Raw genomic sequence first — 14,770 nt, 5'->3', positions numbered from 1 at the left:
CATCACACAGGCTCCAAAGGTAGAAATGTTCAGGGAGGAAGGTACGATGACTTCACAGCTGGAACTGGTAGACGCCGCGGTGCAGACACTGTCTCCTGTCAACTCCTGGTGGGACCTCAGAAGGAACATGTCCACCTCCAACATGGGCTCCCACTCCATCTTGGGCTCACCACCTGGATCGAGACTGAACCTGAAGTCCTCAGTGGGGTCTCACTCCAACTTGGTGTCGCCATCCTCCAGCATGTTCCCAGTGAGCAGCGGCGAGGACGAGGAGGAGGAGAGACAAGGAGATGACCCGACGTGGGATGTCAACACTGCGTCCTCACATGGTCTAGAGAGGAGACGGTCGTGTCTGAAGATCCAGGGGGACGAGAGGGACGAGCTGGGGAGGAGGAGCAGCATGAAGCAGGTGCAGTGGGACGAGGACGGGATGACGTGGGATGTGCACGGAGCATCTTTGGATCCGGAGGAGCTGAGCACAGCCATACGGAAACATCTGGAACTCAAGAACAGCCCCCGACCAACGAGACGTACCTCAAAGAAGAAGAAAGCACCAAAGCCTCCTCTCATATCGAACATGGTAAAGGCCATGGCCCCAGAAATGAACCCACCTGTGATGGTTATTACGTCAACTTGTTTGGTGGAGGGTGAGAATGAGGAGACACCGGAGGCTGACGGAGGGAGGGAAGTGGAGGAGGAAGGAGAAGGCAAGAAGGAGGAAGCAGTGGAAGCTGCACGTAGAATAAGCAAAGCAGAAGGAGAGAACGTAAAGGAAAAAGAGGAGGAGGTGTACGTAGAGGAGGGCACCAGCCATCCAAAGTCACCCTCGAGTGGACACAGCCGGAAGAGGAGTGTGATCAGGTCGCTGAGGAGGCCTGGCTGGTGTGGAGGCTCTAGAAAGGTAGACGACTGATCTTGAAGACTGAAAACCTGACTCTTTATTGATTATTAACAGCTGATCAAGTCCTCGATTTGCACAGAAGCACTAATAATAAACCAAGTAAAGCTGAGAGAGACACTGGGAGCAGTTCTCACTTTCATGTGGTTTTAACCTGCTTTTAAATCATTCTGTCAGCATTTTTCTTGTCATTTGGTAAAAAAAAATGAAGATCCAATGTTAGAAACTTTGTTCCTCAACTCATTCAGATCTACTTTTTAGTGATGGGTAGATGCGTATCTAGCGACGTGTCAATAAAAGTCAAGACTTACTGGTAAATTAGTGAGACAACCAAAAACATTTGTAAATGTAGATGTTCAATAAAAACAAATTTCATCTTTGTATTTCTGTTGCTCTAAAAGTTTTTGTTTTGTTTAAGGGCGGAAGCTGACAAATGAACAAAGACTCGAGGAAAATAAAGGATAAGACTCATAAAGCAGATGATAAAAAAGGTTATTTACAAAGGGAAAGTGATAGGAGCAGCATAAGTAGAGTTTTGAGTTATTTTTTCTTAATTCGAGCTACTTTCTATTAAAGCCCTATCAATACTTGAGTTTTGAGGCCAAAACTGATATTTGAGAGTTTTAAGTTTGATAAAAACATATCAAGTCATATTTACTTTTTGTACAAAATGACATAATTTTTTTTTATATGGAGGAGTTGTGACTAAGATACTGTATGTACTTGGAGACTCAGTACATACTATGGTGGCACAGTTCCATATTTTTTGCATTTCTGTACTGCAGTTTCTTATTACTTATCAGCAAAACACCAGTACCGATATATCTGCCGCTTACTTCACTACACTTCAGAGGGAAATATTGTACTTTTTACTCCAGTACATTTTATTTCACAGCTATAGTTACTTTGAAGATTAAGATTTATTCGTAAAATACACTGTTATAGTTTTAAAAACCAAAAAGTATATGAAGTAGTTAAAAGTTTCTCCACCTCAACCAACTACAACCATAAAATGCTTCTTACATGTAATGACATCAGCAATAATAAAACAATAACATCATATTTATATTAATATAACATTTTGAATGGGGCATTTCTGCATGATCAATACATTTAGCTGATAATACTTCTGTACATTTCTCTTAATGCAGGACGTTTACATGAAATAAAATATATCCTTCCATGTTATATTTGTACTTTTCTTTAAGTAAAAGATCTGAATACTTCTTCCACAGCTGGATAAAAGTGTGCAAAAAAAAAAAAAGTGTGTGAACAAAACATGTTTTAATCAAGAAAAAAAAGTTCCTTGAGTCTTTCTTTGGTCTAACTCTTTGAACCTACACACCTGAGATGACATATTTTTCTGGATATAAGAAAAAAAAAAAAACCCCAGGTAACATCTCCCACCGTTTACAGCCAACAGATGTAGAAAAAACATGTCAGAATTCACACTCAAATACCTGCACATAGATAATTATTCAGCGAACTGTAATTTCAGAGCATGAACATGTTGTGTAAGAATAAACTCCCCATCCTTCTCTTCCCACACTCACTCAACTCATTCACTGTGGGCAAAATAAAAAAAAAAGAAAAACCACACACACAAAGTTCAGTCGTATGTAAACTTGGTGAACCACGGTGGTGCGGTTTGACCATTCAGGCGCTGCCATTCAGATGAGCGGGCACATTCTCTCTCATTCACCGCAGTCAAAAAGCCTAACTCACTAGTGGCTTCCACTGCAGTTACTGTTGTTGCTGCCATATTTTCACAGATAGTAGAGGGAGAGGGAGGGTCTCTGTCATGTATTTATTCTTATTTTCTGATCTTAAAGGGGCCAGTTCACCCAAATGACATGTTTCTCATCTTGTGATATCGAGCCATGCAGGTAGTTTTAATTTATATGCCAAAGTTTAAGGTTTTTGTCCCTAATATTTCTGAGGTGAATCAAATTTCATTTGTGGTGTGAGAAATTACATTAAAAATTCAATTTTTTCTTTACAAAATCAATGTCCCCGTCACTCTTAATAATCCACAAAACGCACAGTTTGGACTATTTCCTCTTCAGAAAGGAGTTCAAATGATGATTTACAGCCTAACATAAATATGTTTGATATCAATTTGATCACAGTATAGTGGTATTTAATGAGGATCCTTTAAATTTGTTTTTACAGTTAAAAAATTAAAGTATTAGTGCTGTCTGAGGGACAAACTATGAAATGGCAACACTATTTATTTCTGTACTGCATTTCTTCCAACATATAAGTTGATACAGACAGTGTATCTGTCATGAGCATTTAATGGTCTGCATAGAACCGGCCCTTTAAATCCTGGTCTGCCCCCTCTCGTTCGCCCCCTACTACTCTTCCTGACTGACATGTATGAATATCCAGGTTCTGTTTGTTGATGTTGTTACCTCAATGCACAGGTAACAACATCTGTTCCACTGAGTCATGTTTACACAGGATGAACTATAGTGTGATATCAGAGATAAAGGTGATTTTCAGGTCACTATGTCACTTCCATGAGTCGTGTGGCATGATGTGATGTTTATTTGTGTACAGCCTTTGTCCTGTGTAGACCAACATGTGTACTGTGAGCATATATGTATGTGAAAGTGCTGATGGGACTCCACGAAATCCCCCTTTTTCTCAGCGGCAGTGGAAACTCACAGCTACAGGGGAACAATCCAGCGCTCTGGCTTTGTTGTGACACTGCTCATTGTCCGTGGAGGTGTGCGGTTGTGTGTGTACTGTATGTGTACCTGTGTATGTACATCTGCGTGTGCTCGCTGCCTGGTATAAATAGCGTGGGATGTGTGCCGGCCGGTGATTCTGTGGAAGACGATGGCTGTTCCAGGACCTCCTCTGCTCCTCTTTCTGTCTCTGCTGCTGCCGCTGCTGTTGAGCAAGGCATCCCTGCCCGCAGCTGCATACACACTCACCTCCGGACGACAGCACAAAGTCCTCCATCTGGGTGAGGGCGAATGCACACACAAATATGCCTACAAACACATCAGCAATCAACACAGAGACTCCTGTTGAAAAATACTTTGAATTCCTGATCTGTTCTGTACTGTGTGGTGTGTGTGTCTCCTCTTAGACTGGCCTAAGGATTGTGGCATGGCCCACTTCAAGCCCAACATGGCTGAGAGGATTGTGTCTGGGAACGAGGCCAGACCTCACTCGTGGCCCTGGCAGGTCTCTCTGCAGGTAAATCTGTCTTTGTATTGACGTGGTTCATTATTTAAAGTATAGGGAGGTCTTAAACGGGACAATGGGATTATTGGCCGCATGAAAACGTCGCAGTGAAGACTCCAGTCCACTTATAGACTTGCATAAGAGGCGTAGCTGCATGTTGGCTGGGACACATTATCGTTTCTAGGACTGCAACTGGGAAATTATCAGTTTATCTCCACTAGTCTATAAACTCAGAAAAAAGTGAAAAATGGCTATTACAAGTTGATGTTTTTAAATTACTTGCTTTATCTGACAACAATTCAGAGTCCAATTAACAATATGTAAAAGAGAAATTGAGCAAATTGTCACATTCAAGAGGCAGAAACCAGAAGATGTTTGGCATTTTTTTCTTGATGAGTGACTTAAGTGATTAATTATCAAAAATGTTGTTGCTAAAATTTTGATGTGGATCATTTCAGTACTATTTCCTTCTGAATACAGATTATATATTTAACCTTTTAACAGCTACAGGCCTAAAAATTCCAACTAAAAAATATAGTTTTCATCAATATTACATTATTTGAGAAATCCCATTTATGTCTTGGACCATTACACAGGAATGAGACGACGCATTTCAAAGGAACAGATTAATTCCCAGATGTGGTAATATTTCTGTGTGATTTAGACAATTTTGTTAAGTATTATCAGTAAATTGGCTTAAATTGCTCTCAAACTGTATTTATTGTCACAGAGGGAGCAGATGGGATGCGTAAATGTAATCAAGACCCTTTTACTCATTGCTGAGCTTTCTTCAGTTAAGACTCTTATCACACCAGTTTAACCTCATTAGACAGTCTGATGGATCAAAGAAGGATCAGATGATGAAACTGAAATTATTACATTTAACTTATTGGGCTCATAGATATAAAATAGAGGAGTAAGGGCTGTTTGGTGTGTACTGTTGATGTTTTGTGACCTAAATGCTGTTGATCAAAGCTTAAATCCCTAAAATACTTCAGAGCGCTGTGCTTGAGGAAGTCTTCTTTCTCATGTTGTGTTTGTTTATGTGGCTATGTGGGCTGAGATGTCTGAGTTGACCAGCAGAATAATCTCACATCACTGATGAAACTTGTCTTCTTGTCTCTTCTAGGTTCGTCCCAGGGGAAGTAAACATTACATTCATGTCTGTGGAGGAACTCTCATCCACAAGAACTGGGTCCTTACTGCTGCTCACTGCTTCCAAAAGTAAGAAATCCCCTCCACAAACACAGAAAAGGAACCACTGAGTAGCACATAAAGTTCTAGTTTGATGTTTGAATAAATGTTTTAGCAAACAGTTTGCAAAGAAAACGCAACTAGAACGTTTCTTTTGACCCTCAGAGGTAAAGCTGAGGATGCTGGGAGTTGGAGGATCGTCCTGGGGAAGCATCAGCTGAAGCGCTCGGAGACCGCTGAGAGGATTTTCCCGGTGAAGAGGATCTACCGCCACGAGAACTTCCGTTACCCCATGAACAGCGAACTGGATTACGACATCGCTCTGGTGAAGGCCGGCACAGACATCTCCCCTTCAAACTTCATCCGCTACGCCTGCCTGCCGCGCAAGCAGACCAGCCTCAAGCCGGGACACTACTGCTGGGTCACAGGCTGGGGAGACACCCGGGGTGAGTGAAGGAAAATATAGAAGTAACAAGAGGAGAGAGAGCTCAGGGTCCACTGATAAACTACAGGCTTTACCTACAGACTAACTGTACTTTGACCTACTGATGGCACTAGAGGAAAGGTCAAGGTATCAAAGTCATTAACGCTAGGAGGGCATGAATGTTTGTGCTAGAGCTGCAATAATTAGTCAATTAATCAATCAAAATAATGTTAATTGGCAATTATGTTGATAACTGCTTAATCGTTTCGGTCGTTTTTTTAAGCAAAAATGCCAAAAGTTCTTTGGTTCCAGCTTTTCGAATGAGACGATTTGCTCTTTTTCTGTCATATACTGTATGTCAAGTGTAAATTGACATATTAAACAGAATAACTGAAGGTTTTAGAGTCTGACAAAACAAGCAAACTGAAGGCATCACTGTGGACTCTGAATCTTTTCCCTACTTTTAGCATTTAACTGATTAATCAAGAAAATATTCAGCAGATTAATCGATAACGAAAATAATTGTTAGTTTGTTCCAAATTTAACGAAAATCTGTCCAATAAGTTGTGAAGATATTTCAATAACAACTAAAAATGTCAACCTGCTGCTTGCGCTAAAGGAAAAGTCAAAGTCATCAAGATCAATCCTCTGGGAACCGTGAATGTCTGTCCAAAATTTTGTGCCAATTCATGTAGATGTTGACATATTTCACAAAGAATAAGTGAAAACTTTTACATGCTGGTGGCGCTTAAGGGAAGGTCAGGTCACTCACCAGAGTGTGTAAGATTCATTGTCTGGGATTGTGTAAGATTTAATGGCAATCTGTCTGACAAATGTTGTTTCAGTCTGGACCAAAACCAGACCCGACACGACTATCTGTAGAGATCAATTACAAAAACACTGTCGACACATGCTTATGTCATAGGCAAACTGTTGAGGCTGTAAAACGATGGATAAATTGTTTTGAGCGTCACACAACTTCAGCAAAATGACTTGTTTCACTATCAGAATTGGATCCATTCGGTGCAATAACTGGATAATTGGAAAGTCTAGAAGAGCCACACAATTTAATTATTTTATCCCCATTCAAGTTAGCAGAGAGCTAACCGGAAGTTAGCCAGCTCGGCTGGTGGAAATCTCTGGTGATCATGCTCTGCCCATAAAGCATGCACAGTATGCATTCATCTGGCCAACGTGGGAAATGTCAAACCCCAGATTAAACACGAGATTAAAAACTCTGCATACTGCAAAATACAGAGAGATTTATCTGGCAGTGATGGGTTTAATCAGCATTGTGTGAACTCGTTTGTCAGGGGCTTGAATGTCATGTTGATATGTAAAAGTTCTGCACTGCAGGTTTGAATTGAAAATTTTCCTTTAACACATTTCAGGTGGGAAGGAGAACGTGTCTCTGGCAGAAGCCTTGAATCAAGCCCGTCTGCCCATCATTGACTTCAAGACATGTCGACAGAAGAAGTTCTGGGGCGACCGCGTCCGAGACTCCATGATCTGCGCTGGGTTCAGAGACACCGAGGATCCCCCCGCTGCATGCCAGGTACGACAGATTTACAGACAACGTTGGAGGTAGAAGTGAGAATCAATATTTTTTTTAAAAACACCTCATCATGAAAACTTTCCGACTCCTCTCCCCTCTTTCCTCTCCCAGGGTGACTCTGGTGGTCCTCTGCTGTGCCAGCTGGGGCAGGACCGCTGGGAAGTGCACGGCGTGGTGAGCTTCGGCCCCATCGGCTGCACTGTGGAGAACAAACCCAGCGTGTTCACCCGCACCGCCGCCTACATCCCCTGGATCGAGGCAACGCGCATCAGGGACTTCTTCCTGCACTAAGCGGGACACCTGACTCAGCGCTGACAGCAAACATAAGCTCCGCTCTGTGTTACGTCACCTCTCGGATGTCTACAGATTAATACAAACCGTTTGTCTCCCTCTGTCCCAAACACCATTTCTGGAACTAATACAACCACTTCAAGATGTAAATACATGTTCTGAATGTGCAATAATCATTTTCTAACTCATATTTTGCAGTATACACTATGCAATGCTCTGATTTTTGAACAGCAGATATTTGTGACAGAGCACTGTATAGTTTAGACTACTCATGAACTTTTACAGACTACCTTTGCGCAATAAAATTGATTAAAAGGCAAAAAAAAAGAGTTTGTTTTCCCATGTTTTATTATTTCAGTGGGTTTGATGGAGACACATAAACAGCACGTACTTCCAGTATAGCTTTACAGCGACGGTCACATCAGGCAAGAAACCCTCTTGCACAGTAACACAGAACCCACTGTGGTTACGCTTCAATAAATACAACAGTTCTGTGTTTGCAGATCGTCGTTAAATATCTATTTGCTCTTCTACGTGAGAAGAGTCTTTCAGTCCAAGATCAGAACATGAATCCACCGCCATTTATCTGGTGAAGCACACACTCCAGATTCCACAAGTCATCTTACAAATTGATATTGGCTCATTTAACCCATGTCATGGGTTTACTGATTTCAAAAAAATTAGCATTATTGAAGACTAATAAGTCTCTCATAAACGATAATATAACAAATGACACATATTCCATCTTATTACTGATCTGTATCTGATCAGTGACAGGAATACCTCAGAGGATGAAGACAAATGATGCGAGGGGTGTTTTAGGACGGTCTACATCTGGAATCCCAGTGGAGTAAGTCCACATTTTCATCTCAGAATGCTCCTGGAAAGTGGCTATGGGGGGTGGGGAGGGGGGGGGGGTGCCAGCGAACTGGGACCAACTCGCTTCACTGGAGAGCACACTGCATTTGACCAGAGTCTAATTCCTCTTAGCGCTGTGGTTAAAGGCTGTGTCCCGGAGATATTTGGCCCTAAAGTTGAAGAAGATGTGAAGGAAAGTTTAGTACAGCCTGGAGGATGAGGAGGCGCCGGTGAGGTGGTCCCAGTTGTTGTAGACTGCGTAGGCACCAGACAAAGCTAAACCAGCCAGACCTCCACGGGCGACACCCTTCAGACCACCTGGGAACACAAAATAGTAACAGAATGAGAGATGAAGCTGAGTATGAACACAACATGCACCACAACCATCTGTCTAACGGTAATTTCAGCAAATAATTCCTTAAGTACCAGATGTTTGGACTTGACACACTAATTTAGAGCTTAAAGAAGGTTAACAACACCTACAAAGTGTAATTTGTTTGACCTTTAGGTGCTTTCCAATGATTATCTTATTACTGTCGTCTGTGTGTCACAACATGCCTACAGAGCTCCCTAAAAGGAGCTCAGAACAATATGAATAAACTTAATACTGCAATGATGATTCACAGCATAACCTTAATATCAGTTCCTTAAAATTGCAAAATTATTCACAGAGCATACAGTAAAAAGTCAACATCATGTTGATCAAGATCTCATGATGTGACAACTCAAAGTTAAACTAATTGATTTTGATGGCAATAATTATTTAGGAGGATTTCTAATGAGACAAATTCTAAAATCCAGTTATCCAAATTGCATTAAAACATTTTAAACAAGTACTCAGGCTTAAGTCAATAACACTATTAGGCACATTTCACATTATTAACAGATAGACAAGCAGAGAAGACACCTACTGGCTGATTTAAAGAGCATCCCAGTTAACGTGCCGGCAGCTACTGTGTTGATGTCATCTTCTGCTCCTCTGGCTTTCTCTATTGCCACACCAAAAGCACTGTATAGCAAGGCTGCAATGGCAAAGAAAAATACACAAAGTTTTATCAGAGGCAGCAAAAACAGCTTACAGCACGTCTGTCTTTCACAGGAATCAAGTCATGATAATTAAAAAGAGGGAAACTTAACAATAAAGGCAACTAAAAGCATCCATAAAAATAAGTGATACTATCTTACATGTTGCAATATGTTTAATACCATTATGTATCATTATTTGTAGTTACATTATGATGGTCTTACCAACAGAGCCCAGAGTGTTGGCCCATGAAGCACCCTGTCTGGTCACCATGTTGAGAATCCTGGAGAGAGAGAAGGTGAACATTTAGAGGTCAAATCATCCCGGTGTAACACCAGCCGAGTCTGATAGTGAACTGAACTCTTTATCATCTTCATACTCACTGTACATTACGAGGTTTGGACCATGCCATGTCGCTGGTCTCCTTCAGGCCCATCCTGAGACCATTAACAGCTCCAAATGCAGCTCCTGAAGTCAAAAAAACAAAGAGACTTTTACTTGAGTTCAGTGGAAAACATCGCAAATGTCACATTTCAGACTGAAAACATTGAGCTGTTTCAATATATATTAGTCCAGTTGAAGTACATGGCCACAAGTATATGAACACCATGACATCGAACCCGTACGTGATTAGTGAACATCTCATTCTATATACTGTACATAACCGCCGACTGTGTGTATATAAAATAACTGATCACTTACACATCTTACACACCTTTGACTACTTATATATTGTTTACAATTTATAAAAATGGTTCCACCTGTATATATGTTGTTGTCCATTGGTTTACTTATGTATCTATTTTTTCACCCACTTGCTTGTACATAATAGTGATACGTTTATGTTTAATCATCTTTGTTCAGCTTGTTGTCTATGTGTATCTTCCTGGAGATTGTTGTGTGTAAGCACACTGAGAGCCACTGGAAACCCGAGTCAAATTCCTTGTATGTGTAAACATACTTTGCCAATAAAGGATGATTCTGATTCCAAAACCATGGACATTAACCTTAACCCCTAACAAAACAGACAGAGTTTTGTTCCCACACAGCTGTAAGAGCATTAGTGAGTTCAGGCACTGATGCTGGTTGATATGACCTGGCTCGCAGTCTGCGGATCAGTTCGACCCAAATTGTCTGGAAAAGCTATTTCTTTTAAGACTTCAATTTTGTGAACAAGGGCATTGTTATGTTGAAACAGGAAAGGGCCTTTCCCAAACTGTCTGCAAATACCAGAGTGTCCTCAAACTTTTGCTCGTATAGTGTACTTCGAACAGTTTTTATTGACATTTTCAGAAAGGTGATAATTCTACTTTTTGTTTATTATTGACGTTGTAGTGGGTGGTGGAGGTGTACTGGAGGTTATTAAATTTAAGTGTAGGAACATTTTTCAATACAATTCACTCCAGTGCACCATCACCACCACCAGTATGACCTCAATAACAAACATACAGTAGAATTATCATCTTTCTGACGTCAACAATAACTGAAAATGTACAAGCTTCATAAAAGTAGAATTTATGGCAGAGCTGTTGTATTGGATTGCATTAGATTGCACAGGCGTTCCTAATAAAGTGCTCAATGAGTGTATAGTGCTCTCTTTCTTACTACAATTATGCCAGCTGTGGGAAATAAAACAGTCTGTAAATCCCAATCACCAGAATAAATTAAGTTTTAAGTAGGTTTAAGGAAGTTGTGTGACATTTATGAAAGCTAACAGTTGTGATTTGTTTCTTACCAGTAATACAGGAGCCTCCAATAGTAAAGAAAGCCAGTTCAAACCGTCCTCTCGTTTTATTGGCACCTGTAGGTAGAATGAACTCATCTGTGTCCTGAAACACAACATTATCAGCTGTTACAGTCAGAAAAATAAACACATTGTGTATCTTAACTTTGAATGTCGTGTCAGTAGCATAACTAGGACAGCTTTCTATCACTTAAATAATATATCCAGAGTTAGAGGGTTCATATCTCAAGCAGATTCTGGTCCATGTATTCATCTCTAGCAGATTGGATGCCTGTAATGCTCTTAACGCCGGACTATCAAAACAGACAATCTCAAGGCTGCAGCTGACTCAGAAGGCAGCAGCTAGAGTCCTTACACAAACACGCCAATATAAACATACTACACCAGTTCTTAAATCTCTTCACTGGCTCCCAGTACAGCACACAATCAAGTTCAAAATTCTGTTAATAGTCTGTAAAGCACTTAATGGTTTGGCTGCCCAGTATATTACTGACCTGCTCACTGACTACAGTCCAACCAGACCCCTCAGGACAACAAGTAGTTGTCGTCTAACTGTACCTGGAATAAGATTCAGGTCTCCAGAGAGAACTTTTAGTTACTTTGGTCCTGCTCTCTGGAATAAACTACCAGATGACCTGAGATCAGTCACTGCTGTTTCCATGTTTAAAAGAAAACTTAAAACCTTTCTGTTTTCTCAGCCAATTTGTAGTGTGGGTGGCTGGACAACTGTTTTTCAACTTTTTATGGTTTTTTTCCTATTTTTATTATTATGTTTTTATGTTTGTGAATGTGTGTGTGTGTGCTTGATTTGGTGCTCATTTTTAATTGTTATATTTCTGTATTTTTAAACTTTACAATGATTTCATCATGTTGATCAAATGCTTTTATACTGATGTTACGATGCTTTTAAACTGATGTTACTGATGTTTGAACTGTCATTGTGTATGAAAAGTGCTACACAAATAAAACTGACTTGTCCTCATTTATTTCACAGAAAACGGCTAATATTCCACTTTAACTTACCTGAACCAGGTAACGAGGGTCGACGTTGAGGTAAGGGGACAGTGGACTCATCCCAGTCACTGAAATGACACCACAACACAAAGCTGACTAAACACTTACGTGAATCACATATAGACGAGGTTATTTTTAACAACAACTGGTGTTAACTGGTGACTTTAAGCCGAATGTGTCATGGTTGTCGTAGTGACGGCAGCTGTTGAAAACACATAGGTGTCCTTATGAATGCCTTATTCATTTTACTTTAATTACAAGTTTAATAAACATTCGTCATATTATTTTTGTCTTACTAAATTTGTACATTAAACTGTGTCACCAGCTAGTAGCGTTCACCTTTCTTACAGTTAGTTTGACTGTGTTTTATGAAGGGTTTGACATTATTGTCGGTAGAAAATGTGGCCCAACCACAAACCCGCTCTGATACTTTAGAATCAAATGTTGTGGGAGCTGTTCACAGATTACATGGTCTGTGTAAAAAACATTTAGGACTCAGCACTTTGAGATTCACTGCAAATTAAAAGTGCAGTACAAATTAAATGTTTTATTCTTATTATTATTATTATGATGGAGTATCATTCAGTCAGATATATTTAATACAGAATTTGTTCAACTGCATTATTGTGTTATCAATGTCTTTTATATATTGCATTAACGTAGCATCACTTATTTCTTCTGAAACTAATCTTTTTAAATATTTGCTTGTTTAAGAGGAAACACTGTATCTTGTCCCACACTGATGGTCACAGGTTAAACAGACAGTAGATTGGACAAATCTTGTGGCCACTGGAAGTACAACAATCACACAGTTTGAGCACAATATACGATCCCGCACGGTGAGTCCACCGGGACAGAGCAGGTTAAGTTTAATGTGAATATGGGTCACTTTTTTTTCTTTGTAAGGAAAAACCTGCATAGTATACCTTTAACTTTACCTTCATTCTGTCTTGCTTTTGTTTCGCTTTCTGTTGTTATTTTGCCTTCTGAGTATCCTGCTTTTGGTTTGTCTGTTAAAGCACTTTGTAAACTCTGTTTTTAAAAGGTGCTGAATAAATAAAGTTATTATTATAAGCCTAATATTATTATTATTATTATATTGTCCTAGTGGGCACACAGTATGTTCAATTTATGGTTAACTATTGTGTAAACTGTGTGACTACAGGACCCATCAGTGTGGGACACTAAAATAAGATTCAGTGTTTCATCTTCAAACAAGTAAACATTTAAAGGAAGAATTTCAAAAAATAGGTGAGGACAGATGAATGCTTCTTGTGTAACGTTAAGAAAAGAGGAACCAGACGAATATATACTGTGTTGAACATTCAATTTAAGGGAATTTAAAGTTTAGGACGAAATGTTCTGTTTGTGTTTTCGACCAGTTCAACCAGTTAACACCGGCACTCGTTAAACCGAAACACCGGCAGTTAGCAACCGTTACAGTAAAAACACACTTACATGGGACACCGGCGAGCTCTGTGTTGGAGTATTCAGGTGCTCCACCTCCAAAGATACTCCCGAGACCTGCTTTGAGTCCTCCGGGACCTTGTGAGTTGTTGTCCATGGCTGTAGAAGATCTGAAGTGTTCACCTGGCTGAGGAGCTGAAGACGAACCGACCCCGCTGAGGTTAGCTAGCTATGTCGTAATACTCAAAACGAGACACAAACTGATAAACGACGAGCTGCTGGATTCACCGCCACCAGTACACGTTGTCCTTACAGTGTGTATTTTGTATTTTACGTGAATTTTCCTGTGTGAAAACAGCAGCTTTTCGTCACAGGTTAATGACTTCGTTTTCCTAACGTGCCTCTGACCTCCAGCAGCAGCACGCTCTGCCGTAAAGCGACTACTGACGTTGCGCTGACGTTACGTCAACAACTCCGGTCATGAAAAGTGGAAAAGACAGTATATACCGTCATAAAACTCGATGTCACCTCCCAATTTTATGACTAAAACCTCTTTAAAAGTGACAAGTAAAGCAACAAAACATTTGTCATAACGTTAACACTCCTTACGATTTTACGACACCTGCACAGATCTGGGATCAGTTTATTTAACTCAATGACAAACCGGTTGAAGCAGCGAGGACGTTATAAAACTGACCGCAGGCTAAAAGCAGAGTAACAAGAGGTGCTCTTTTACAAATACGGATTTCTTTAGTTCATTATTTGATTGTATTGGTGACATTTTCTAAACAGTGGTGGAGAGATACTCAGATATCTTTCTTAACTAAAGATTGAATTATCACAAAGTGAAACTACTCCATTACAAACAAGGAAAAACATTATATTCAGTGGTTTTAGACAGACAGTATAATCAATTAATTTGAATGGATTTCTTTAGCCATGGGTAAAGTGGGATTATTTGCAGATTTAGTTCACCTGTCACATACTGTTTATAGTCGATCATCTGTTTACTGCAAATCTTTTAAAGGACGGGTTCACAACAGTCAGGTGCCCAAATTAACACTGAAACAGGTTTTTCTTGCTGTTATCATTCTTCCTGTTCATACTGACCATTAGAAGATCCATTCAATAATGCACTTACAACCTTTTAAAAAAATCTATTT

At 40.1% G+C, this 14,770-nt stretch overlaps 2 protein-coding genes across 2 annotated transcripts; one reads left to right on the top strand and one right to left on the bottom strand.

Annotated features, from left to right (window-relative positions):
- The first annotated feature begins 3,985 nt into the window (after positions 1–3,985).
- On the top strand, positions 3,986–7,807 carry zgc:112285 (uncharacterized protein LOC561476 homolog). Its single transcript, XM_042398577.1, has 5 exons — positions 3,986–4,108; positions 5,226–5,320; positions 5,456–5,736; positions 7,106–7,269; positions 7,381–7,807. The coding sequence occupies exons 1-5, from the start codon at positions 4,019–4,021 to the stop codon at positions 7,558–7,560; spliced, it is 810 nt and encodes a 269-aa protein (XP_042254511.1). The 5' UTR covers positions 3,986–4,018; the 3' UTR covers positions 7,561–7,807.
- Positions 7,808–7,890: 83 nt separating this feature from the next.
- timm23a (translocase of inner mitochondrial membrane 23 homolog a (yeast)) lies at positions 7,891–14,058 on the bottom strand. Its single transcript, XM_042398578.1, has 7 exons — positions 13,659–14,058; positions 12,210–12,268; positions 11,178–11,271; positions 9,826–9,910; positions 9,667–9,725; positions 9,330–9,440; positions 7,891–8,736 (listed from the first exon to the last, which is right to left on the bottom strand). Exons 1-7 carry the CDS (start codon positions 13,762–13,764, stop codon positions 8,618–8,620), a joined length of 633 nt encoding a protein of 210 aa, XP_042254512.1. The 5' UTR covers positions 13,765–14,058; the 3' UTR covers positions 7,891–8,617.
- Between the last annotated feature and the right edge of the window lie 712 nt (positions 14,059–14,770).

The sequence above is a fragment of the Thunnus maccoyii genome, chromosome 20 (assembly GCF_910596095.1).
Source record: "Thunnus maccoyii chromosome 20, fThuMac1.1, whole genome shotgun sequence".
NCBI classification, from domain to species: Eukaryota; Metazoa; Chordata; class Actinopteri; order Scombriformes; family Scombridae; genus Thunnus; species Thunnus maccoyii.
Note: the sequence above shows the minus strand (reverse complement) of the source record. Positions and strands in the feature narration are given on the sequence as shown.